Source organism: Lissotriton vulgaris, chromosome 5, assembly GCF_964263255.1.
Source record: "Lissotriton vulgaris chromosome 5, aLisVul1.2, whole genome shotgun sequence".
In the NCBI taxonomy this organism is placed as follows: domain Eukaryota; kingdom Metazoa; phylum Chordata; class Amphibia; order Caudata; family Salamandridae; genus Lissotriton; species Lissotriton vulgaris.
The window spans coordinates 1,603,710,683-1,603,735,134 of record NC_141693.1 but is presented as its reverse complement, the minus strand read 5'-3'; the positions used below and the strand labels follow the sequence as shown (position 1 = coordinate 1,603,735,134).

General features: G+C 47.8%; 1 protein-coding gene across 3 annotated transcripts in view; it reads left to right on the top strand.

Moving 5' to 3' along the window:
* RNF31 (ring finger protein 31) overlaps positions 1 to 24,452 on the top strand; it is a 628,898-nt gene that overhangs the window by 531,013 nt on the left and 73,433 nt on the right. For all 3 annotated transcript variants that reach the window (XM_086923745.1, XM_086923746.1, XM_086923747.1), the window contains exons 16-20: positions 1,681 to 1,795; positions 8,020 to 8,141; positions 8,349 to 8,462; positions 16,617 to 16,674; positions 16,859 to 16,955. In XM_086923745.1, coding sequence (XP_086779871.1) covers positions 1,681 to 1,795; positions 8,020 to 8,141; positions 8,349 to 8,462; positions 16,617 to 16,674; positions 16,859 to 16,955 — 506 coding nt within the window. The remainder of the gene's footprint in view (positions 1 to 1,680; positions 1,796 to 8,019; positions 8,142 to 8,348; positions 8,463 to 16,616; positions 16,675 to 16,858; positions 16,956 to 24,452) is intronic.

The following is a 24,452-nucleotide window of genomic DNA, read 5'->3' as shown; positions in this document are numbered from 1 at the left end:
GATGCTAACCTTCCTCCCAGATCCACGTGGACCTTAAAGTAAATTTCAAGAACCTTTAATGAGCCTAGTCTAAACTTTCATGTGTCACGTCATCAGAAAGTTCTGCCTATTTAGTCAACTGTCTAGGTAAAAAGGAAAACTACAAGTCGAACAATGCAACATGCTATAAGCTTATAAAAACCATTGCTGGCTGCTAGGTTCACTAGTTATGGGGTTACGTGTGACTATCTTATAGGACAGCCGATGAATTGTATTCTCATGATTAGATGCTGCTGGAGAAAATAGACGCAGCCAACAATCAATCAATCAATCAATCATAACACTTGTATAGCGCGCTACTCACCCGGGAGGGTCTCAAGGCGCTTGAGGGAGGGGGTTCGCTACTGCTCGAACAGCCAGGTCTTGAGTTGTCTCCTGAAGGCGAGATGGTCCTGGGTCAGTCGAAGGTGGATGGGGAGGGAGTTCCATGTCTTGGCCGCCAGGTAGGAGAAGGATCTGCCTCCAGCGGTGGCTCTTCGGATGCGTGGTACGGCAGCGAGGGCGAGGCTGTTAGATCGTAGCTGGCGGGTGGGCGTGTAGAAGGTCAGTCGGTCGTTGAGGTACTTGGGGCCCAGGTCGTGGAGAGACTTGTGTGCGTGGGTGAGGAGCCTGAACGTGATCCTCTTGTTGATGGGGAGCCAGTGCAGGTCCCTCAGGTGGCCGGAGATGTGGCAGCGTCGGGGGATGTTCAGGATGAGTCGGGCGGAGGCGTTCTGGATGCGTTGGAGTCTCCTCTGTAGCTTGGCTGTGGTTCCGGCGTAGAGGGTGTTTCCGTAGTCCAGTCGGCTGGTGATAAGTGCCTGTGTGACCGTCTTCCTGGTTTCGGGCGGGATCCATCATGTGTCTACCCTTTGCAATGTCAGTGAATACACATTTCATGATTTGTATACAGACCTTCTAATAGTAGGGCAGTCATTTGACAGGAATGCGATGCATTACAGTTTATTACTCCAAATCATTGTCAAATAAGAATGAAATAAAGAGAAATAATCACATATGTGACCTTTCATTGGTCTGAGAACGGCCAACATGTTCTATTTACAATATTAGTTTATCAATAAGGGAGCGTGTGGGGAGAGTTCAGATGTTGTTAGTGTAAGACTGTTGAAACGCTATGGAGTGGCTCTATCCTCTGACTGGTGCCTTTGGCCAGCCCTGCTTTTGGCCAGGGGCAATCTGCATTGTTTCGTTGCTCTAACCATCTCATCTTACTCTGGTCTTTTCCATTCATATAGAATGAGCTCAAAAGTCCCAGAGTGCAAGGACGATCATGTTAGAAAGGGACATTGTTAACTGACCTTACAGACGTACTCCAGGAGCATTATCACTGTTTTAAGGTCATTTCTAGAGGATTATATTGCGCAAAGGATTCCCAATTCTGGTCACTAAAAGGGCATTGAAATGTCACACTCAGGAACACTCAATGCATGCAAATGTAAAAATGTGGCACTTGTGTTTCGAATTTTCAAGGTCTTTCAGCTAAAAAATGAAACATTTTAACTCTGCATAATTTCAGATCCCCTAGTTTACCAGGGTGAGGTCGATTCTTCACGTTTAATGCTGTGGAGGAGCAGGTCCAATTGGCTAGTTTTTCCCTAAAAGATTTATTTTTGGCTTTCTTCTCATTTTGTGGCAATGTAGTGGGAAGTACAGCATCAAGGCATCAGCTGTGAGGAGTTCCTGAACTGGAAGCGTGAAAATGATCCTGAGTACCAAGCGCAGGGCCTGGCAATGTACCTGCAGGAGAATGGCATCGGTGAGATCATGATTTGTGTCATTGTGCACATGCTAAAATTCTGCTGAGGCTTTGTACATCCAGGCTTGTCTCACAGTAACAAACCTAAACAAAATGTTATATGGTGTGGAGCACTGCCTGTCCTAACGCGAAGCAGAACGTTATAAGGCTGTAAAAAACAAAAAAGAAACTTTTTGCTATATTTCTTGAGTTTTGTTCTGAAATGATGTGAATAATGAGTACAGGAAGAAAATATAAGGGGCAAATGAGTTGGAGTTGAACATGGGCAAAGGAATTAAACCAAGTAAGCACTTTTTTACCTTTACGTAATGTTTAACCCCACCCCTTCCATGATTTTCTTCTGATCATCTTTTGGACAGACTGATCAACACATCGTCATGAATTTAACATACATTTGCTTCCCCTGGTCTAATTAGTAAGATTAAATGTTTCACTATACTATCCTATGCTAATGACACTCAAGTTGTAGTCACAATTTTGAAGAATCCCTAACTAACCCAAACCAACTTCCAGGCATGCATGTGTGCCATATCCTCCTGGGTGCATGCAAGCTGCCCTATACTTCACCTCAGGCAAGACAGAAGTACTCCTTCTATTCAGGCAGATCTATATATGGTCTAATTAATGGTGGTCAACAGCTCTTGGAGTTCCTTCCTTTCTTGTCCAGTCAGCAAGAAACCTACGTGTAATGCTTGACAATGATCTGTTCATGGCACAATAAGTATGTCTGATTACAACAACCCGCTTCACTATTCTGAAAGTGGTTAGGAAAAATGTAAAGCTCTTTAAATGGCAATGATACCAATTATTTTGAGGTAAGTACCACCGAACAGGCGCCTTCACTCCTCTAATGCCGCTCTTCTGATTGTACAGCATGTCCACCGGACGGAAGTGGTGCCTTCTCATATACTGCAGCAGAAAAATGGATTGAACATCAACTGCACACTTGCCTTGAAACCTTACTTCAATTCTTCAAGAAAAAGTTTAAAACGTGGCTTTTCCCTCCTTTCAAGACTACCATAGTTCGGTCAGTCTCTTTAATCACTTTGGTAAATTAGTGTAAGGATGCCCTTTTGGGGCAGCAGTGGGTTTTACAAATTGCATAACTGGATTGGTGCAAGGTGCATCACTTAAATAAGTGTGCACCATATACTAACCCATCCTCCTACAGTGTAGGAAGATGGTTTAGTATATGGTGCACACTTATTTAAGTGATGCACCTTGCACTAATCCAGGCAACCCTTATGGTGATTTTAATGGTCTTTGATAACCATAGAAAACTCTCAAAGTGGTAGCTGGCCTTCAGGATTATCTTGAAGGAGTGTTAAGCAGCTGGTTTTAACCGTTTAATATTATTGTGTATGTCAAATAAAAAAAAAACCACAATGTTTATTTAAAAATACTTCTATTTATTACACAATACCCACTCACACATTGGTATGTGAAGAGACGTTGGTAACCTCCTTAGACGACAATGGAAGACTTAGAAGAAAATGCCTCTGGAGTAGAAGATGATGAAGTCCTGTGGAATCCAAGGATGGATTCTGGAAGTGAAGAACCTACATGCAGAGGGGACAGAGTCTATGCCACTCAGGAGTGACCAGGATGCACGAAGACCCAATGCCCGCCGATGTCGGGAGGTTCAGAAGAGTCGAAGGTGACCTTATCGCTGCAGCTGTGAGGTCCAGGCGACACTGAGGAAGACCAGGAGCCAGACACGAGCTGTCCCACGTCGGATGTTGGTGACTAGGCGGTTTGTGTCCGGCGGTATCACCAACAAGCTTTGGTAGCCGCAACTGGCGTAGAGAATGAAGGAACAACATTGGAACCAGTAAGGTTTAAGGGACTCACCAACAGCAGAAAAGTCAGAGCAGGGCTCAAGCAAGCAGAGGGACCCTCTGAAGCAGTAGAAGAACCTCAGGAGGACCCACAGGCCTAAGGCACAGAAGTCTCAAGAGGACCCCAAGCAGCTCACCAAGAATAAAGGCCCACAGTGCAGAGGATGCAGTGAGGACGCTGAGCTTGGAGTGAAGAAATGCTGGAGCTACTTATAGCCTGATGATCTCTGGAGTGCAGCGCCAACAAGACTTGGCAATGGCAACTCGACGGAGTGAACAGGGGGTTAAGTCACTGCGGCTCCGAGTTATACTGTCCTCAAAATGGCAGAAAGGACAATTCAGGCCTCGAGGGAGTTGCAGAACCACCACCTTGTTGCTGAGCCTCGGGAAGTCTGTAGGACGACAGGAGTAGAAGACCGGTCAGCTTCTTTGCGGTGCCTGCAGATGCAGGGTAGTGACTCCTTCACTCCAAGGGGGATTAGTTTGGGTGTCCTTGATGCCCACATGTCCGGGTGAAGAACCTGGCAGAAGTACAGATACAGACGACAAAGAAGACTTGCAGAACAGCAAGACTCTTCCTTGGAACAGTCTCATTTTCAGGCTAAGTCTAACAAAGCCCAAGTGTCCAGACAGTCGAAGAATAAATGGTTTCAGTCTTGTTTTTTCCCAAAACAAATCTAAGTAACCTCTCACAGGTAAGTCCTTAAGTACCCTAAGTAAAGGGTTGGAACAACTGAGGGGGTCCCTCCCAGAGGAGGGGCTGGACAGAGGGAAGGATTCTCCCATGTCCTTTGTTCATGCCAGAGCAGGAGCGAGGTGCTCCCTGAACTGGCTCAAACTAGAGTATGCAAGAAGGGCACCAAATGTGCCCTTCAAAGTAGTCTGGTGGTGCTGGCAAGTGCCCCTGCCCCAGCCCAATACGCTAAGTCCTGTGTAGGAGGTGCTCACACCTCTCTGTGACAGGAGAGCTACTGTTCTACCTTCCCCTGCTCGACCTTGGCCAAGTAGCAAGAGGGAAGAATTGTCTGTGGTCGACAGGAGCACTGGCACGCTGTCAGACCCTGAAAGGCTGCTACCAGAGGTACAGGGGGGTCCCCCCAGGGAGACCCCAGTACATGGGATCATGCTTCCATAACGGGAATCAGTGTTAGGGTTTGATTTTAACATATTTGATAACAAACATGACCGAGTTCGGTGCAGCCACTATATAGTTAGACTTCTCATAATGACCGATATCCACTTGATGTATAAAAATGGCTAACTGCACTTACAAAGCCTGGAGAATCGACTGCGGAGTTTGTAGGGTTGTCCTGCACATGCAGGGGCACCCTCACACTTATTACCAAGCACCCTGGCCTCAGGACTGAAGCGCCTGCCATAGAGGTGACATAGGTTTTAAGTGCAGTGACCTCAGATATAAGGAAGCGTATCTGTCGTGAGAAGTGCAAACACCCAACTCACCCAGGCTGCAATGGTCGGCCTGTAGTCACAGTTTAAGTGGACTCCCATTGATGACATAATACATGCTGCAGCCCATGGGAGACCCCTGGTGTACCTATGCTCTGGGTACCTTAGCACCATATACTAGGGACATACAAGGGTGCACCAGTTGCCAATTGTGGATGTACAAAAATACTTACCATGGTCAATTTAAGGATAAAGCACAGTGACTGGGGTCCTGATTAGCAGGATCTAGTCAGACTAGGTCAAAAACATACTGATACCAAGCAAAAAGTGGGGGTAATCATGAAAGCAGATCCTACTTTCCTACAATAACATAACATCAATCTCATTTCTCTGATGTACGGGTAACAAAGTATATCTTCCCTGTATGCCAGACTCTAAGGTTTGTACAAATACACTGGAGTATACGCCAATAGTATCTTAGGTGATCTTGTTTATCTCCCTTCACCTTTGTTGGTGCCATTGTTCGTCTTTTTAAATAGGAGAACTTGAACCTGTAACTCTTTTTGCTTATTTACTCTGCTGAATCTTCCCTCACTTCTTTTAGTACCGAAATTTCTGTGCTCCTTCTCTGGATTTCACCCTACCACCTCAATTAGAAGGTCTGTATTCTTCCCTCAAACTGCTAAAATTGAAGATGTACTATTTGATACATAGGAGGAACACCCACCATTTCTTTTTAGGTGACATGAAGGTTGTCCATTCCACTGCCCCCTATCTCACCTGTTTGTGTTCTTCCTTTAAATCCACGAGGGTGTTTAGCCCTAATTACATTTTCGCATTCTCAGTAGCTGCCTCTAAATGCTAAGATCAACGCCAAGCAGTGCAGAATCCCTACGAAGCAGTCTGTCTTCTGTTTTATCTTGCTCTGGGAGGATCAGAAGAGCTTACAAACCCAAAGGACTGAGGTGAACAGGTTCAAAATATCTTCCATTAAGAATCGTTCATTCCAAGGGTTCGCACCTAATCGTGGGGAATGAAGTCCGCTCTGCTAGCGGAGGTTGCGGAGATTTGCCGCTATGTAGTTGTTAGCTACTGCACCCGCAACCCTTTGATAGAACAACTTTACCGTAACATGTTAAAAAGCATATAACCAATTCACAACAGTGAACTTTGAAAAATACCAGGCAATGAGAGAGGTGATGATTTTGGGGTCACCCCTAACCTGGGGGGGACAAGCAGATCCCTTGAACACAAAGAGCATATCAGGCTTAACAATTCAGTGGTGGTCCAGTTCTCCTAGGACCTCCCCGAAAAAATACAATGCCAACCAAAGGGCCAGCAAAGCATTATGGGCAGAGATTCTAGGGTTTAGTGAATATTATAGTATAAGCTCTCAGCTGAACCCGAGAGCCTGCTCCTTGAGGAATGTTTTGATATTGGATACTATAATATTCACCTCACTCTAGAATACTGTCCCATAATGCTTTGCAGGGCCTTTGGTTGGGATTGTATTTTTGCCCATAACTGTGCTTGGGGTGGTTCTCGGAGGATGGGACCACTACCAAATCATTTCAGCATGATGTGCTCTTTGTGTTCAAGGCATCTGCTTGGTTCTCTCCCTTGGTTGATGATGACACCAAAATCATCACCTCTCTTACTGCTTGCTATATTTTCATTTTCACTTTTGGAGATGACTATATGCATTTTTGCATGTAATGATAGTTACTTGTTTTATCAAGGGTATGAGAGGTTTCTGTTTTATTAATCGGGGTGAGAGGGAACGGAGTTCCGGGGAGTTAACAATGTTTTTGATCAATTCTGCAGAATGCCGCGCAGTGGTACTCCCCCCAACTACGCCCTACCTTATTCGCAACCTGAAACTCCATTCCACCACATATCAGAATCCAGTCCACCCTTGTTTCCTTCAGAAACCTTCTGTCACCTATTACAATTCGTCCTTTTCTAATTGTGTAACCCTGCTACATAAGGGGGTGGGAGGCAAAAGAGGGGAGAAAAACAACTCAAGCACATCCTCCAGGTCATTCACAACTAATGCCTAGGTTTCTTTAAGCAGTGGTTCTACCTGTTGGTACCCCTTCCATCTTACAGGTATTTAAAGATATTTAGAGAAACCACCTGACCCACTATAAATCCGGACATGTTTCGACATTGGACAAATGTCCATGTTAGGGTAGTTAAACACCACCCTGACTGACTCTGCCAGTTATGGAAGTTCTTGATAAATCTTAACCCGATAGAAGCAAAAATCCAGATGTGTTTTTACTAAACATATTCTGGGGAGTAGCCAAAGGAGTTTCCCTTTATTAAGTTGGTACCCCGTATATTATAAAAAATCAGAAAGCAGATGTTAATTTAAAGCAATGATTCAAACAAGTCTTGTTATTCTGCCAACAAGTTTCGTCCTATGAAACTGCCCCTAACTGTCAATGCAATTACATTAGGCAGAAGGCTCACGCCCGTTCTGGAACTTGCTAGCCTGCCTGGGAATATGATTTCAAGATAAATAAAAGGATGCATTTAGTGTTATTGTTCTTTGATTGACTCGAATCTCCCGGGCACTCCAACAAATTGTGGTGGCTGCAAATCCAACAAAGTTGTGTACCCCGTGGAAAGTGGGAAGTGTTTTACTGCGACACTGCAATCGTGGGCCTGCGATCCACCTATATCAAGGTGTTAAGTCTGTGTCACACTACTCTCTGTGATGAGTTTCCTGTATTCTAGTGTTGTTACATCAACCCGCCTCTGCCCTACAACTCTGCGGTATCTGATGTATGTTTCTGAGAGATCCAATATTTGTTGCGCATTCCTGTGATACTTCGCCTATTCCTTGTCCACTATGTTATATGATCTAGGTTCCTGTGTTCCCCTGATGTTGTACAGTGTCATTCTTAACAATGGCCACTTGCTCTGGCCATGTTCACCCTGTGCAGCACTCATGTGTGTTTTGCTCTTCCATAGACTGCCCTCACTGTAAATTCTCCTATGCCCTTGCTCGAGGCGGCTGCATGCACTTCATCTGCTCCCAGTGCCGACATCAATTCTGCAGTGGCTGCTACAATACCTTCTTCCACACCAACAACGTAAGATCAAGTATTTGACTGTTTCTCTAACTATATGCTTAAGAGTCATTAATGAGATCAGGCACTTCTTTGAATCACGGGTATTATAGATTTACATATTGCATACTTTGGGTTTGGATGTAAAAGGCTCTTTGATCTTCACACTTCTTCTGGGTCTGGTCATTCCCTCCTTTTCCCTGATGAGTGTTTAACTTTCTTGCCTCTCAGAAATGCACAGATGCCTCCTGCCTGGTAAAGATGACTCTGCATGCCCACCACCCCCGAGACTGCCTCTTCTACCTCCGTGACTGGGATGTGGACCGCCTGCAGAAACTATTGAAAGTGAGTTAGGCTTGGATTGGGGCTGGACTGAGAGTTAAGCCAGGAAGGAATAGCACATGGGGGATGGATATGGGGGGAAAGTTGAGTGTCAGCTAGGAGGACTGGCATCTGTGAGTTGAAAATAGAAGAAATGCTAGATCAGCAAGGAGTTGGGTCCCAGGTACGATGGCTGGTATAGAGGGAACTTAAGCATATAGTTGGGGCAGAAGGGCATGTCTGGGTGGCCCAGAAGGACAAGAAAAACAAAGGACAAGGTTGCCTGGCATGTTAGGTTATGATAGGCTGAGATGGAAGGTTCAGGATAGAGCAGGGTAAGGCAATCCTGGAGTGGAAGGTCGATAAAAAGGATGCTGATTAGAGTTGCCAGGCTGAGGTAATGAACAGAGCAGAACCTTATTGCTTAGGGCAACATGACGCGTAATCAAAGCTGTGTGGAGCATTTAGGGACTGAGGAGAGGGTTTTGAGAGGGGGCTAAGGATAACCGCATAGTCTATGTGGGCTAGTGTGATAAGGCTGTTGCAGCATAAACCTATTCTGCATTCACATCCTCCGTGTTATCCTAGTGTTTGGACTTCAAATAGGATTATATTTATTTGAGTTAAAAAAAGTGCACATTGAGCTTTGTCATGATCAGATTCAAGATGACATAGGACCATTTCTTCCAGTGCCAGCAACCATGCCCGTGTTCTTCTCTTGTGCCATTGAATACGATTTCATAATATCTTTGAAATACATAATCATTGGAAAAGGCAATATATCTAAAAAAAAATGCTACAACAGAGTATATGCTCTTCAAAATTACGGTGACTCAGGAAAATGACCCTGTGAAATCCTGTTCTTGAGACTGTCACTAAATGATGTACTGATGTACGGCATTAGAAACCTTTTGTGTTGATTACCATAGAATATTCTCATCGTAATTACTGTGTTGGAGAATATACACACCTAAACTATAGCACCAGATAATAAGGTGATGTTTACATACTTATTTTCAGTTTTTCATGTTGCTGAACCAAACCCTCGGGGGTGACAGATCACTTTATCTGAGAAAACTATATATAAACTTGTCCTCAGTTAATTAACATCATTAGGTGATACATTTTCATATTTTCGTTAATGCATACCAAATTAGGCCGTTGTTTGAGAGTGTATGTGTTGCATACTGTTGCCCAAAAGAATGCGATGGTCGAGAATCTTAGATGAGAGCTTGCGCTGTTGCAAGGTGTAGTAAGTTGGTGGTCCTAGTAGTAGAGACTAGTTGTAGGTTATGGTCCGGTGTGTTGTAATCTGAAGAACTGAGTGCGTACTAATTCCAACTTCATAGGTTCTTCCTTTGGTCAGAAGATATGGATCTAAATTCTCTGCACATGTTATACTGATAAATTGTGTGGAATCGTATATGAAGGGCAAAGGAACATTTGGTGATTTGTTAATGAGCCGCACCGTGGTCGTCTGGTAATGAGTTCACAGGGAGGCCAAGCAGATAATTTCTGGTACTTCTGATGATGAATGTTTTATTGGTATTTTATCCTTCGGCTCAAAACAATAGTTTTTCTGTATATTGCATGGGTAAATGTACAGCTCTCTGCTGTCTTTCGTGTAGGTTTGTGCTTTATAAATAGCAATCAATCAATCATAGCATTTATAAAGCGCACTACATACCCGTGAGGGTCGCAAGGCACTAGGGGTAGGGGGGAATGCTGCTATTGATCGTATGCATGCATGTTGGCTCTGCCATTATTGTCGCTGGAGGAATTTCAGACCCTAAGTGCTAAGTGCAAGTCAGGGTCGCCGGCTGACCCGCTGGCTGCGAATCATTTCCGCCAGATCCTCTCTCTTATCTCCCCGGTGGCCTTAGAATTGGTTAACCTCTCTTTGAAGCCAGCCTCCGTCCCCAGGGCGTGGAAGCACGCTAAGATTATTCCACTGTTAAAAAAGCCATCACTTGATCCTGATGATCCAGGCAATATCTCAGCTCCCCTTCATGGCGAAAGTGGTAGAGGCACATGTAAATTCCATCTTATCCAACTACATTGATGAGCATAATATCCTTGACCCATCCCAACACGGGTTCCATCCTCGCCATAGTACAGAATCCGCTCTTTTGGCGGTCACGGAATCCATCCATTGTAGGTTGGATGTAGATGATTCTGCGGCCTTGATCCTATTGGATCTAAGCGCCGCATTTGATGCGGTGTCCCATGAGATTCTCCTTCAGCTCCTCTGGTCGATCGGCATTAGGGATGTTGCCTTGGAATGGTTTCCGTCCTTTTTGGCCGAGCGGTTGTTCCAAGTGTCCGTACCACCGTTCCATTCTCATGAGCACTCTCTGGGCAGAGGAGTCCCTCAAGGCTCCATCTTGAGCCCACTTTTATTCAATCTGTTTGTGGGACCTTTGGCGGAGGTGGCCAGAGGCCGGGGGCTGTCCTTGGTGTCGTATGCTGACGGCACTCAGCTAGTGATTGCCTTTTCTAAAAAATGCAGGACTAATTTGGAGAACTTTAAAGAGGACCTATCGACCATCTCGGCCTGGATGAAGGCTAATTGCCTCCAACTAAATGCCAGCAAGTCTGAGATCTTATTGTTTGGGAAGGACCAGGGACTCTGATCAGAGCAATGGTGGCCTGATCATCTGAAGCCCGCGCCGTTGCCGAAAGACAGTGAAGAATCTGGGTGTCTGGCTCGACACCGGACTAACATTCGATAAGCAGACAAAAGCTATAGCCGCAGTCTGTTTTGGGCTTCTGAGAGGACTAAGACCTCTGCTAGGTTTCTTCCCTCCCAGAGTGCGCCAGACCATCTTGCAGGCTTCCACCCTGGTGAGGCTTGATTACGGCAATGCTTTATATTTAGGTGCCAATAAAGCTAGTATCAAGCGCATGCAGAGTCCAGAATGGAGCCGCACGCACGTTAGTTGCTCTCCCAAAATCTCACTCTGTGGCCCAGGTTCTTGTGAAGCTGCATTGGTTGCCAATCGAAGCGCGCATACAGTTTAAGGTGCTCTGCACTGCACATAAAAACTTGAGGCTCCAAGCCCCCGTGGGGCTATTGGGCCTACTGAAGCCATACCTGCCTAGCCGAGCTCTGCGTTCGGCTAATCAAGGTTTGGTCTGTGTCTCCCGTGTTAGGAAAGCGAGGGCAGGGGGCAGTTCGTTCTGCCTCTTGGCGGCCAAACTGTGGAACTCCCTTCCATTAAATATTCGAGCTACCCTTAGCCTTCTGACGTTTCGCAAATCTCTGAAGACGTGGTTGTTCCCTACTTTGTGATTCCTGTTACCTGCTATGTTTTCCTGCTCTTGTCTGGTTTCTGGTTGCGCTGGGACGCCTCGTCGCTGAGGCAGCCATGCGCATTACAAATCCTGTAATAAATAAATAAATAAAGCCAGGTCTTGAAGACTCTCCTGAAGGTTAGGAGGTCTTCGGTCTGCCGTAGGTGGATGGGGGAGGCTGTTCCACGTTTTGGCGGCAAGGTGGGAGAATAATCTGCTGCCGGCGGTCGCTCTTCAGGTGCGGGGGATGGAGGCGAGGGCGCGGTCTGCGGACCGGATCTGGCGGCTGGGGGTGTAGAGGCTGAGTCGGCTGTTGAGGTATGCTGGTCCGGTGTCGTGGAGTGCCTTGTGTGCGTGGGTGAGGAGCTTGAAGGTTATCCTCTTGTTGATGGGGAGCCAGTGTCTCTCAGGTGGGTTGTGATGTGGCTGCGGCGGGGGATGTCGAGGATCAGGCGTGCGGAGGCGTTCTGGATGCGTTGGTGCCGTTTCAGGAGTTTGGCTGGGGCTCCTGCGTAGAGTGCATTGCCGTAGTCAATCAATCAATCATATCATTTGAAAAGCGCACTACTCACCCGTGAGGGTCTCAAGGCGCTGGGGTGGGGAATGCTGCTACTGCTCGAAAAGCCAGCTCTTGAGGAGTTTTCTGAAGGTCAGCAGGTCTTGGGTCTGCCGTAGGTGGATGGGGAGGGTGTTCCAGGTCTTTGCGGCGAGGTGGGAAAACGATCTGCCGCCTGAGGTCGCTCTTAAGAAGCGGGGGACTGTAGCGAGGGCAAGGTCGGCGGAGCGGAGCTGGCGGGGGTGTAGAAGCTGAGTCGTCTGTTGAGGTACGTTGGTCCGGTGTTGTGGAGTGCCTTGTGTGCGTGGGTGAGGAGCTTGAAGGTTATTCTCTTGTTGACCGGGAGCCAGTGCAGGTCTCTCAGGTGGAGTGTGATGTGGCTGCAGCGAGGGATGTTGAGGATCAGGTGTGCAGAGGCGTTCTGGATGCGTTGGAGCCGTTTCATGAGCTTGGCCGAGGCTCCTGCGTAGAGGGCATATCCATAGTCCAACCTACTGCTGACAAAGGCCTGGGTGACTGTTCTTCTCGTTTCAGTGGGGATCCACTTGTAGATCCTACGGAGCATGCGGAGAGTGTTGAAGCAGAAGGAGGAGACGGCATTGACCTGTTTAGTCATGGAGAGGGTGGAGTCGAGGTTGACCCCTAGGTTGCGTGCGTGGTCGGTGGGTGTTGGAGCGGTTCCCAGTGCAGTCGACCACCAGGAGTCGTCCCAGGACGAAGGGTTGGATCCGAGGATGAGGACCTCCGTCTTGTCAGAGTTCTGCTTCAGTCAGCTGTTCCTCATCCATTCAGCAACAGCCTTCATTCCTTCGTGTAGGTTGGTTTTGGCGGTGTGGGGGTCCTTGGTGAGGAGAGTATCAGCTGGGTGTCATCGGCGTTGGAGAGGATGTTGAGGTTGTGCCGATGGGCGACATGGGCGAGCGGTGCCATGTAGATGTTAAACAGAGTTTGGCTGAGGGATGAGCCCTGGGGTGGGCTGAGGGATGGGCCCTGGGGTACGCCACAGATGATCTCAGTGGCTTCGGAGCAGAAGGGTGGAAGGCGGACGCTCTGTGTTCTACCGGAGAGGAAGGAGGTGGTCCAGTCCAGGGCCTTCTCTTGGATCCCAGCGTTGTGGAGGCGTGTTCGTAGTGTGTGGTGACAGAACGTGTTGAAGGCGGCTGACAGGTCCAGGAGGATGAGGGCCGCCGTTTCTCCGTTGTCCAGCAGGGACTTGATGTCATCAGTGGCGGCGATGCCCAATCTACTACTGACGAGGGCCTGGGAGACTGTCCTTCTCGTTTCGGCGGGGATCCTCTTGCAGATCCTGCAAAACATGCGGAGTGTGTTGAAGCAGGATGAGGAGACTACATTGACCTGCTTCGTCATGGAGAGGGTGGAGTCGAGGATGACCCCTAGGTTGCGTGCGTGGTCGGTGGGTGTAGGGGATGCTCCTAGTGCAGTCGGCCACCAGGAGTTGTCCCAGGCCGAGGGGGTGGGACCGAGGATGAGGACCTCCGGGTTGTTGATGAGGGAGAGGATCAGCTGGGTGTCGTCGGCGTAGGAGATGATGTTGAGGTCGTGCCGACGGGCGACATGAGTGAGTGGAGCCATGTAGACGTTGAACAATGTGGAGCTGAGGGATGAGCCTTGGGGTACGCCGCAGATTAACTCGGTGGCTTTGGTGCGGAAGGGGTGGAGGCAGACGCTCTGGGTTTTGCCGAGGAGGAAGGAGGTGGTCCAGTCCAGGGCCTTTTCTTGGACTCCGGCGTCGGGGAGGCGTGCTCTTAGAGTGCAGTGGCAGACCGTGTCGAAGGCGGCTGATAGGTCCAGTAGGATGAGGGCCGCAGTTTCTCCGTTATCGAGCAGGGACCTGATGTCGTCGGTGGCAGCGATGAGGGCCGTTTCGGTGCTGTGGTTGCTGCGGAACCCAGACTGAGACGGGTCCAGGATGTTGTTCTCTTCAAGGAAGCTGATCAGTTGTTTGTTGACGGCCTTTTCGATGAACTTCGCAGGAAACAGGAGCAGGCAGATGGAGGTCTCCGGTGAACCAGCTGGCTCTCTTGCTGGTGTGGGTGGTTTCTTGAGCGGGGCGAGGGTGTTGGCGCAGTCGTTGATTGATAGTCTGAGGCTGCGGCGTCTGGGTCTGTCGGGTCCACGGGTGGGCTGCGGGCGAGGGAGGTGGTTAGCTGCACCTCGGTGACCTTGCTCCAGGTGCTGTGGGGTATCTGTTGGGTGCGTTGGTGCTTGGTAGGTTTCTGGAAGGTGATGTGGATGCAGCGGTGGTCGGTCCAGTGAAGTTCGGTGGTGTGGTTGAAGAAGACGTGCGTGCTTGCTGAGAAGATGGGGTCAAGGGTGTGGCCGGCGGAGTGGGTGGGCATTGTGACGATTTGTCTGAGTCCGAGGTTGTCGATCAGGGTGTGGGTGTTGGAGTCATCATTGTTCTCGAGGTGGAAGTTCAGGTCCCAGAGAAGGATGTAGTCCGTGGAGGCAAGGGCGTGTGTGCTGATGGAGTCGGTGATGGAGTCGCTGAACTGTGGTCAGGGTCCGGGGGGTCTGTAGATGAGGGTGCCTCTGAGAGTGGTGTTTGGGTCGGTGTGGATCTGGGGGTGTCGTCGGCATCTGTAGAGATTTTGAGGGTGTTTATGTGGACGATGGCAATTCCACCTCCTGCTCCGTTGGTGCGGTCTTTGCGGGAGATCTTGTAGCCTTCCGGGAAGGCTATGGCGATGTCGGGTGCAGAGGAGGGGGTTAGCCAGGTTGCCGTCAGGAAGGCGACGTCCGGGGTGTTGGTGTCGAGTAGGTCCCAGAGTTTGACAACGTGTTTGCGGGCGGAGTGGATGTTGAGCAGGATGCATCTGAAGAGATTGGGTTCTTCGGTGGGTGGGATGGCGGGCCGGATGCTGGTGAAGCTGCAGTTCTGACAGGAGAGTGGTCCTTGGGTGCGCTTTGGAGTGGCCAGGCAGCAGGTGCGTGATCGTCCGGCGTTGAGTGCGTGGAGGGTGCTGGAGTCGTAGTATAGGCGGGCATTGTGACGTTTATGGGGGCCAAGGGCCCTGGCGCTGGGCGCGGTCCAGGTGCGGACAGGCGCAGACGGGCTTGCCTTAGGTGCACCTTCGGCGCGCCAGTGGCGCGGCCTCCATATGAGGGTTTGTGGGAGGGAGGAGCAACTGGGAGGCGGGAGTGGGGTAGCCAATGGGCTTGTGGGGGGGGGCAGGCCGCAGGGGATGCAGCTGCGGTAATCCTGGAAGGGGGAGCAGGTGGGGTGACAGAAGGCAAGGGGACACAAGAAAATGGAGGCACGGGAGAAAAAGGGGGTACAGGGTGGGTGAAAACAGGAAGAGAGAGGCCAAGAAAGTACAGTGATACAACTCTACAGCAGAAACAGGTACCGACCAAAAAACGAGTGGTAGCAGCACAAGGGGGCAGGGGGCACAAGGGTGTAAAAGAAACGGAAAGAGAAAAACCATGGAGGCACAATAGTACAAATTTACAGAAAGGCAGGCACAGACCAAAAACGAGTGGCAGCAGCACAGGAGTTCAGGTCACACAAGTGCTGCATGGCGGTGAGTGGAGCGACCTACGTGGTGACAGGGTCAAGGGTCGCTAGCCCACATATACATACATGCACCAGTGAAAGCTCAACAGCATGTTGGCATCCTGATCCGCGATGAGTCCAAATATACTATCACAAATGGTGTATTTTGATTAATTGAAAAACATGCAGAAATTAATCTACACATTGTAGATTGCAATATACAGAGCTGAAAAAGCTAAAAAAATATCATTTTAGTGAGGTAAAGGCTTTTTTTTGTAAAATCATTTTCATTGGCATTTGTATTTTGAAAGTACAGTACATCATAAGCAAACTGGTAGAACATATTCTGATCAAGTATACATCTGATCATGGGGTAGAGTATTGTCTCAGTTAAGTGAGGTACAGGGTAATGTAGAAATTGTTTAGTCTTGTCACCTCCAGGCGAAGGATAGTGTAATAGTGCAAGAAAGACCACCTATTGACCCCTCATCCACAAATGTGGCTTGAGTTCACCACAATCTAAGCTCATCTCCCTGTTATCGGCAAGTTACTGTTCTAAATCAGTACAGGGTGGCACTGTTTTCCAATAAACATCTCCTTGTTCTTCCCAAATATTTCCTTTGTTTACCGTGGTAATTGTGTATGTAAAGAACCTTTTTAACATCTCAGAATATTCTCTATTGGGTATTTAGGAGATTACAAGTTGCTTGCTTACAGTAATAACTAGGTGTTTTCCAGTGATTTTGCTCTTCATTTCCGTTCATTTCCTTTTTTTTTTTTAAGTTTATCAAGCTTTCCTCTGTTTTTTCAGGATAACAATGTTGTTTTCAACACCGACCCTCCTGCAGGGACACAGACAGCACCTGGAGGTGAGAGCAAAGAAACTGCTGAGAGTGGATCTTTTCATGTTGCACCCACCATCACATCCTCCCTCTGTCTCTGTTGGAATCGTTTAGGACCACATTTTATGGGCAATGGACACCAGTAAGGTGAAGTGGTCGATGCTATTATTGACAGAAGCTGTTTCATTTCCACATGTCTCTACATTCTTAGGTGGTTGTCGTGTTCTGGAGCAGAAGGAAGGTGTGGACAGATTGAAGGATGAGCCCTGTGGAAAAGTGACAAAAGCAGGGAATGCTGGACTGTGCGAGTAAGGACTTTCTTCCTATGTTTACCCCAACCTTCATAAATACCACCTAGGCTAGAGTCTCTCCTCTGGTAATAACTGATCTCTCACGATCTTATATTTGTACTCTTGTTTCACTATTTCTGTGCTTCTTCCCTCTTCTCTATCGTAATCTCCCGGATCACCTTCTTTCTTGTACTGGTTCTCTCTTCTCTTCAGTGATCTATATTTCACACTTGCCCTTTCATATATCCAGGCCAGTCTCTTGTTTTCTATTGCACAATATTTTACAAGGCAGATTGCTATATCCCTCTGGTCCAGTGCCTAGTGTCGTGCAGCTGACTGGCATGATGGGATTCAAGAATGGGATCTCGTGGTGGGGACAGCGGCGGGCAACGGACAGTGGCCGTGAGGTGGAGCAGCTCATTATATTCGTCTTAGTATTCAACAATAAATCGCTCAACAAGAGTGCACAGCGAGCGTGTTTCATCACAATAGTGTCTACAAGATAAGAAACTGACTTGCTTCTTCTGAGGCTTCTGCAGCAAGCAACTGTTATTCTCATCAAGGGCAAGATTGTCCTAATTAGAGCGGTCCGTTATGATTTCCTTGGTCGAGGCTCCAGGTTAATTCTATGAGTAGTTTGTATATCATTGAACATGTTGTTATAGTGAAGGGATGAGTCCCCATTCAAAGGTTGAAAACCGGTAATGCTAGAGATTTGTAAGGAGATTTGATTTTTCCCGTTACTTATTAAATTGGCCCATCTGTATGCAGGAGTTAAAAGTAGATTGTAGATACTTTCCTTGTCAGTTTACAAACTCTAATTGTGGGTATATTGGACTTAATACCGTTAGTATAGATTTGGTTGATGTGTCCTTTAAAGAGTACCTGCACAAGGATGTTATTGTTAGAAAGATCAGTAGTATTGTGGCCATATAAGGGGAGGTGGAGGAGGGAGTTGTGCCTGAGAATCTTGCCTCCTATGCCATGGTCTTAAGAGATGTGAATATAAGAACCAATGACTGATTACTTTCTTGTAGTAAAAAGGTGATATATTCAGCAAGTGTTTTAGTTCAGGATCAGAGGAAAGAGATATGTTGCTTATATATGGCTACACATTACAGGAAAAGTATGTCTGAGGCGTGTGTGGCTGTAGATACACATGCGGTGCATATTCCTACCACCGAGTTTCGGGCCCGGATGTGTGCAAGTTATCTTTCTTTGAAAAAGTCTTTTGAGTCACAAGGTACTGTGACTCCTGTTTCTTGCTGGTAATGCGCATGGTCCTCAATCAATCAGCATTTGTATAACGCAGCACTGTCACCCCTAGAGGTCTTTCTGAAATCTGCCATTGAGGGTGCTGTTCGGAGGTGGAGGGGCAGGTTTTGGCCGCGATGTAGGAGAAGGAGTGGCCCCCACGGCAGATGCGACGGACACGGGGGTGAGAAAGGGGTAATGCAGGTATCTTGCAGGTAGATGGCAGTTAAGTTAATGGTTTATGTAGGATGGTCCGTGATCATGCATAGCTTTGTAGGCATGCATGAGGATATTGAACTGTTATCCATTCTGGATGGGAACCTAGTGGAGGTTTCTGAGGTGGGAGGGTGATTTGGGTCCGTTTAAGAAGGTCCAGTATGGGTCTGGCTGCAGTGTTTTATATGTTCAGGAGTTTTCTGATGAGGTGGGAGTAAATTCCGGCGTAGAAAGTGTTGCTGTAGTCAAGGCAGCTGGTGACGAAGGCCTGCGTGACTGTCTTTCTGGTGGTTATTGGGATCCATCTGATGATTCTGCTGAGCATGCAAATGATGTGGAAGCAGGAGGAGGCAACTGCGTTTACTTGTCGTTTCATGATTAGTTGGCTGTCGAGGATAATGCCACGGTCACGTGCGTGGTCTGTTGGTATGGTTGTTGGTCCGAGTTCTGCTGGCCCCGAGCTGTGGTCCAATATGTAGCTATTCTTCCTGAAGATCAGGAATTCTGTTTTGTCAGAGTTGAGTCTGAGGCAGTGGTCTCTTATCCATTTGGCTACATTGGTCATGGCACTGCAGAATTTGGTTTTGGCTTTGGAAGGGTCCTTGGTGATTGCATGAAAGCAGCGCAAGAAGGTGTCTAAGGCTACCAGCACAATACCCTTCACACATTCACATTCATCAACCCTCCCTCTTCCTCAACATTCTCCTTCCCCGCCTACTTCTCATGGGATCTCCTTGACATTATATCCTAGGGGTCACCTCACTCTGACACAGGTGGTCATGGGGTGGGGGGCACATTTGACACTACTCCACAGGGCAACCTATTGGTCTCCTATGATGCAGATCCTATGGGGGATACAGACTAGTACCCTGCCCGCACCTCCCTGCTCGACAATTCCATATCCTAACAGGAACTTATTCGTAGGGGCCCCCCTTCCATTTGGAAGAGGACCTCCTCTTTGAAACCCTGTTCTCCACCCATTGCTCCACCCAATATCTTCCCATGCTCAAGGCATACTCCGCCACACGACAGACACTTTTCAAGATCCTGTCCTCATTGGGGTCATAATTCCTAGGGTGGACAAAAAGTACAAGGCCTACCCTACTGACCCCATTTACATTTGTGGGTAGCTCTCACTGATTCTCTCATTTGTCTCCACATCACGTAAGACGGCCAACAATCAGCAACTGGTGATGCCACTCCAGACATGGACAGTAAGTGTGTAGACGTAGCAGGGAAGAGGGTAGCTGCGCAATCAGCCAATCATTAGCACATTACTAATTCCATTGTGTTACTCTCCAGTTATCACTGCGCCCACTGGGGCAAAATGGAGGTGATCCTCCAGCATCTACCAGAGGAGCACAGGAAAAGTCATGAGATTGATTCTGAGTGAAAACATATCTCTTAGTACAACTATCCACTGTGCATTAGATACCATGGACACAGCCACCAGAGGAGTGAACTCCAGTCTCTTTCTGGGCAGGCACTCTTAGCTAAGTATTTCCAGCTTTAAGCCAGATTTTGTGCAGAACCTGCTTCCCATGCCGTTTGATGGTCAGCATCTATTCGGTGTGCAATAAGACCAAACATTAAAAAAGATGCTGAAACACCCAAAGGCTATGGGCGCACCACAAACACCGACGCCTCACAGCTCCTTTCATCGCACACCGTACCGTGGAGGCTCAAAGACTATCTCACCTGATGCCTCCAAATCCTACCACTGTCCAGAGGCCCAGGATCCCTCTCCCAGAGGCTACTTAGGGGATCCTACAGAGGCAACAATTCTAAAGGTAGAGGTAAAGGTGGCTCCCCCAAAGGAGCTGCTGCCAAACACCAAACCATGACTTGCCTCCCCCAACCCCTGATTACACAGCGTCTTCAACAGTTCTTTTCTACTTTGCAGAACATCACCTCCGACCAGTGGGTGTTGGACATTATCCAACATGGTAATTTCTTGGAGCTCATTTCCACACCTCCCACCATTCCATCTTGCAATCACGAACTCTCCCCAGAACACCAAATGTTACTCAGGGAATCAGTCCAAGCAATATTTCACGAAGGGGCTATCGAACCTGTCCCCCTTTATCATCCCCAGGGCACAGGAATATAATTTCAGTTCTTCCTAATTCTCAAAGTGGATGGGCCCCTCAGGCCCATTCTGGACCCTCGAAAATTACATCCTCTCAGAGCAATTTCATAGGATCACTCTCCAGGATGTTATTCCACTTCTGCAACAAGGCGACTTCGTGACCACTCTCGACCTGAATGATGCCTACTTTTACATACAAATACACCCTGCACTTCGCTGGTATCGCTGATTTGTGGTAATCAGAAAGCATTGCCAATTCAAAGTGCTCTTGGTCAGTCTCCACTGCACTGTGTATGTTCACTGATGACTGTTCATTTGCACAGACAGGGTATTCAAGTATTCACCTACCTGGACGACTGACTGATAAAAAAGTGTCACACGTTGCCAATGCCGTGAACACCCTCAGATTACGATAAAACTCCTACATGACCTAGGGTTTACCATCAGCGCCACCAAATTCCACCTACCACCCCTCCAGATTCAACCCTACCTAGGAGCAGTTCTCAAATCGGAGGTTGGCATGGTTTATCTATCCCTATCCAGACATATATGATGACAGAAATGCTAAAAGTGGCTGAATCCGGGTCACCTCTAGATATTTTACCAGCAAAGATATTTGTGCTGCTAGCTACGCAACTAGCCCCATCCATCTGCACTTTTTAAAATCAATTTCTGAACGAAGGACATCTTCCATGCGAATGGGAACACAGCACAAATTCTTCCGATCAAAAAGGAGGGCCTCCCTCCATCCAATCTGTCGAATTATCGACCAATTTCTCTTCTCTCACTAATTAGTAAACTCCTAGAAGGATATATTAAAAAAATACTTATGAAACATATAGAGTCCTGAGGCTGCCTGGACCCTTCTCAGTCCGGTTTCAGACCAAAGCATAGTACCGAATCTGCACTTATAACAGTGACAGATTACATCAGGCTTTCTCTGGATAACCATCAGGCTGTAATATTGGTTCCCATTTGGTCTATCGGCAGCTTTTGACACTGTGTCACCTCAGAGATTACTCCATAGATTGGATGAGATAGGCATGCACTACATTGGTTTTCCAGTTTTTTAAGTCGGCGCACGCAGAAAATTAATTTGGGTCCCTTCCGCTCTCGACCAGTTGAGCTCACCAAAGGAGAACCGCAGGGCTCTTGTCTCAGCCCCAACATGTTCAATGTGTACGTGGCTCCCCTTGCTAAAACTGTTAGATAATTTGGTTTTACCCCCTTTTTGTATGCAGATGACACTCTACTTCTATCCTTCGACAACAGTGACATTTCTACTAAATCCCACTTTATGGCAGGCATTAAAGCGGTCTCGGATGGGATGACAGAAAAGTTCCTCCAACTAAATGCTGAAAAGACAGAGATTATGCTTTTTAGCAGTACCCAAACGCTCTGGTCTGCATAGTGGTGGCCTTTTAATCTAGGCACAGCTCCGGTTCCCAAGTTGCTAGTTAAAAATGTAGGTGTCCGATTGGATCAGTGTCTCACAATGAAAGATCAAGTAAGAGCTACGATCGGTATCTGTTTTCACACATGAGTCTTTTGCGGAGAGTATTTCAGTTCCTTCCACTGGAGGTGCGGAAAACATTGATTCAGGCGCTAGTCATAAGTCGCCTGGAGTATTGTAATGCACTATTAGCGGCCACAAATGAAGCTTTAATGAGTAAACTGCAAGTGCGACAACTACACTGGCTTCCAATACGTCAAAGAATTAAGTTTAAGATCTGCATTGTATATCATTATTATTATTATTATATCTGATTTTGTAGAGCGCACAGCTACCCGTGGGTTTCCCGGCGCTAGGAGAACAGAAGTAATAGAAGGCAGACGGAGATGTAAGGAACAGATTACAGAGAGAACAGCCAGGTTTTCACTCCTTTGCGGAACTTAAGATAACATGTTTCAGACCGCAAAGGGATGGGAAGCGAGTTCCAGAGCGTGGGTGCCAGATAAGAAAAAGAGCGCCCACCAATTCTAGCACGCTTGAAACGGGGGACAGAGAATCTGCAGTGAGTGGAGGATCTAAGGGTGCGAGAAGGACAATATTGTTGAACTAAAGTGGATAGGTAGTGGGGGGATTTTCCAGCTTTGATACGGTGCATAAAGCATAGTGCTTTAAATTTGGGCCTGGATTCTATGCGCAGCCAATGCAGGCTACGCAGGGAAGAAGAGGCTGAAGAAGTTCTAGGCAAATTACAAAGTAGACGGGCAGCCATGTTCTGAACCACTTGGAGCTTCCGGGTGACCTCTTTGCAGGCACCCAGAAGAAGTACATTACCGTAGTCCAGGCGAGATGTCACTAAGGCCTGGACCACTGACTTCTGGGTGTCTGGAGGAAGCATCCATGTGATTTTCCTCAACCACCTGATGATGGTAGTTCAGGTGGCTGAGACTTTGACCACATGATGTTTCATGGATAACTGATTATCAAAGAGGACCCCGAGATTGCGTGCTGTAGTTGCTGGGGTCGGCAATGGTCCCATTTGCTGAGGCCAATGTTGCGGGCCCCAGAGAGCAGAGTCCGGCCCAAACAGAAGAAGCTCTGTTTTATCGCCATTTAGCTTTAGTTTGTTCGTCAGCATCCAGTTGGCGATATCAGTGAGTCCAGAACGAAGAGAGGAGGAGAGGGAGTGCTGATTAGAAGAAAGAGAAAAAATTATTTGAGTGTCATTAGCATAAGAAAAAATAGAAAGTCCAGCCTGTTCAGCAAGAAAAGCAAGAGGTCTAACATAAAGGTTGAAAAATAACGGACTGAGAATAGAACCTTGGGGAACACCATGTGGAGAATTGTGAACATATATAAAGCAATAAACGACAAAGACCCAAGCTATTTATTAGAAAAACTCCTCCCTTATCAACCGGCAGATCCTTACACTCAGGAGACAAATCCCTCCTCATTACCCCCCATTTTAGGAAGCCTCGCACTGGGGGCAAGACTTTTTTGTATTTGGCTCCCCTATATTGGAACTCCTTACCTTCCTCTCTCCACAAGTGCACCTATCTCCTTACTTTTAGAAAACTTCTGAAAACTGAACTTTTCAGCAACGGATATACTGGACCAATGCTACATAGCGCGGAGATACCCCTGCGGGGGTGATTAAGGTGCTTTACAAATTATTCATTCATTCATTCATTCAAACCCAGCCAGAATCCAGTCTTTTCAAGCACTTTTCTAAACAGACTATCTGAAAGAAACAGGTTAGTATTAGATTCCTTACATTAGAATATCCCCAGGCGTCAGACTGAATCCGGAAACTTTTGCGTAGCAAGACCCTTGCGCGTCGGTAGGTGTCATCTGCGGCTCCGCGTCCGTCGTTGGCGCCGGGATGACGTCGCCAGAGTACTTAGACACCGCCCTCGCGCGCTGACGTCAGTTCTTCTTTTTTTCCGCACCAGCAAGCGCTGATCTGGAAAAAGTAGTACCCATAGTCAATTTTTTACTAACTTTTTCGATCCTTTTTGATCATCTTTCGAAGTCGCTAGACTCCGACAGTGCCGGTAGGGATGCCCGGGTTCAAACCCTGCATCGATTGTACTCGACTGATGTCGGTTACCGACCCCCATCGCCGGGGCCTTCACTGTCTGGGCCCCGACCACGACGACAAGTCCTGCTCCGACTGACGGGACCTGACGTCCAAAGCTAGATAGGAGTGGTCTCGCAAGCGACTCGAGCTTCGGCAGTCAGCCCCGCGCTGCTCGAGGTCCCGGTCCTGATAGAGGTCGAGGGACCGGTCGCGGGCCGGAGTCACCACAGTTCCCGGAGTCGTCATCAGTCTTCTGGCTGGAAGTCCTCAGGTAAGAGGCGCAAGAAGTCGAAGAGGCGACATCGCTCTTCTGACTTCCCCCTGACGCTCGCGCGACGCGGCCGGGGTTCGGGCGACACCGCCCACGCGGCTCTGCCGGAGCCTCAGGCGTTGCGGCCTGCTCCATACCCGCCGGTCCCTGGGCAG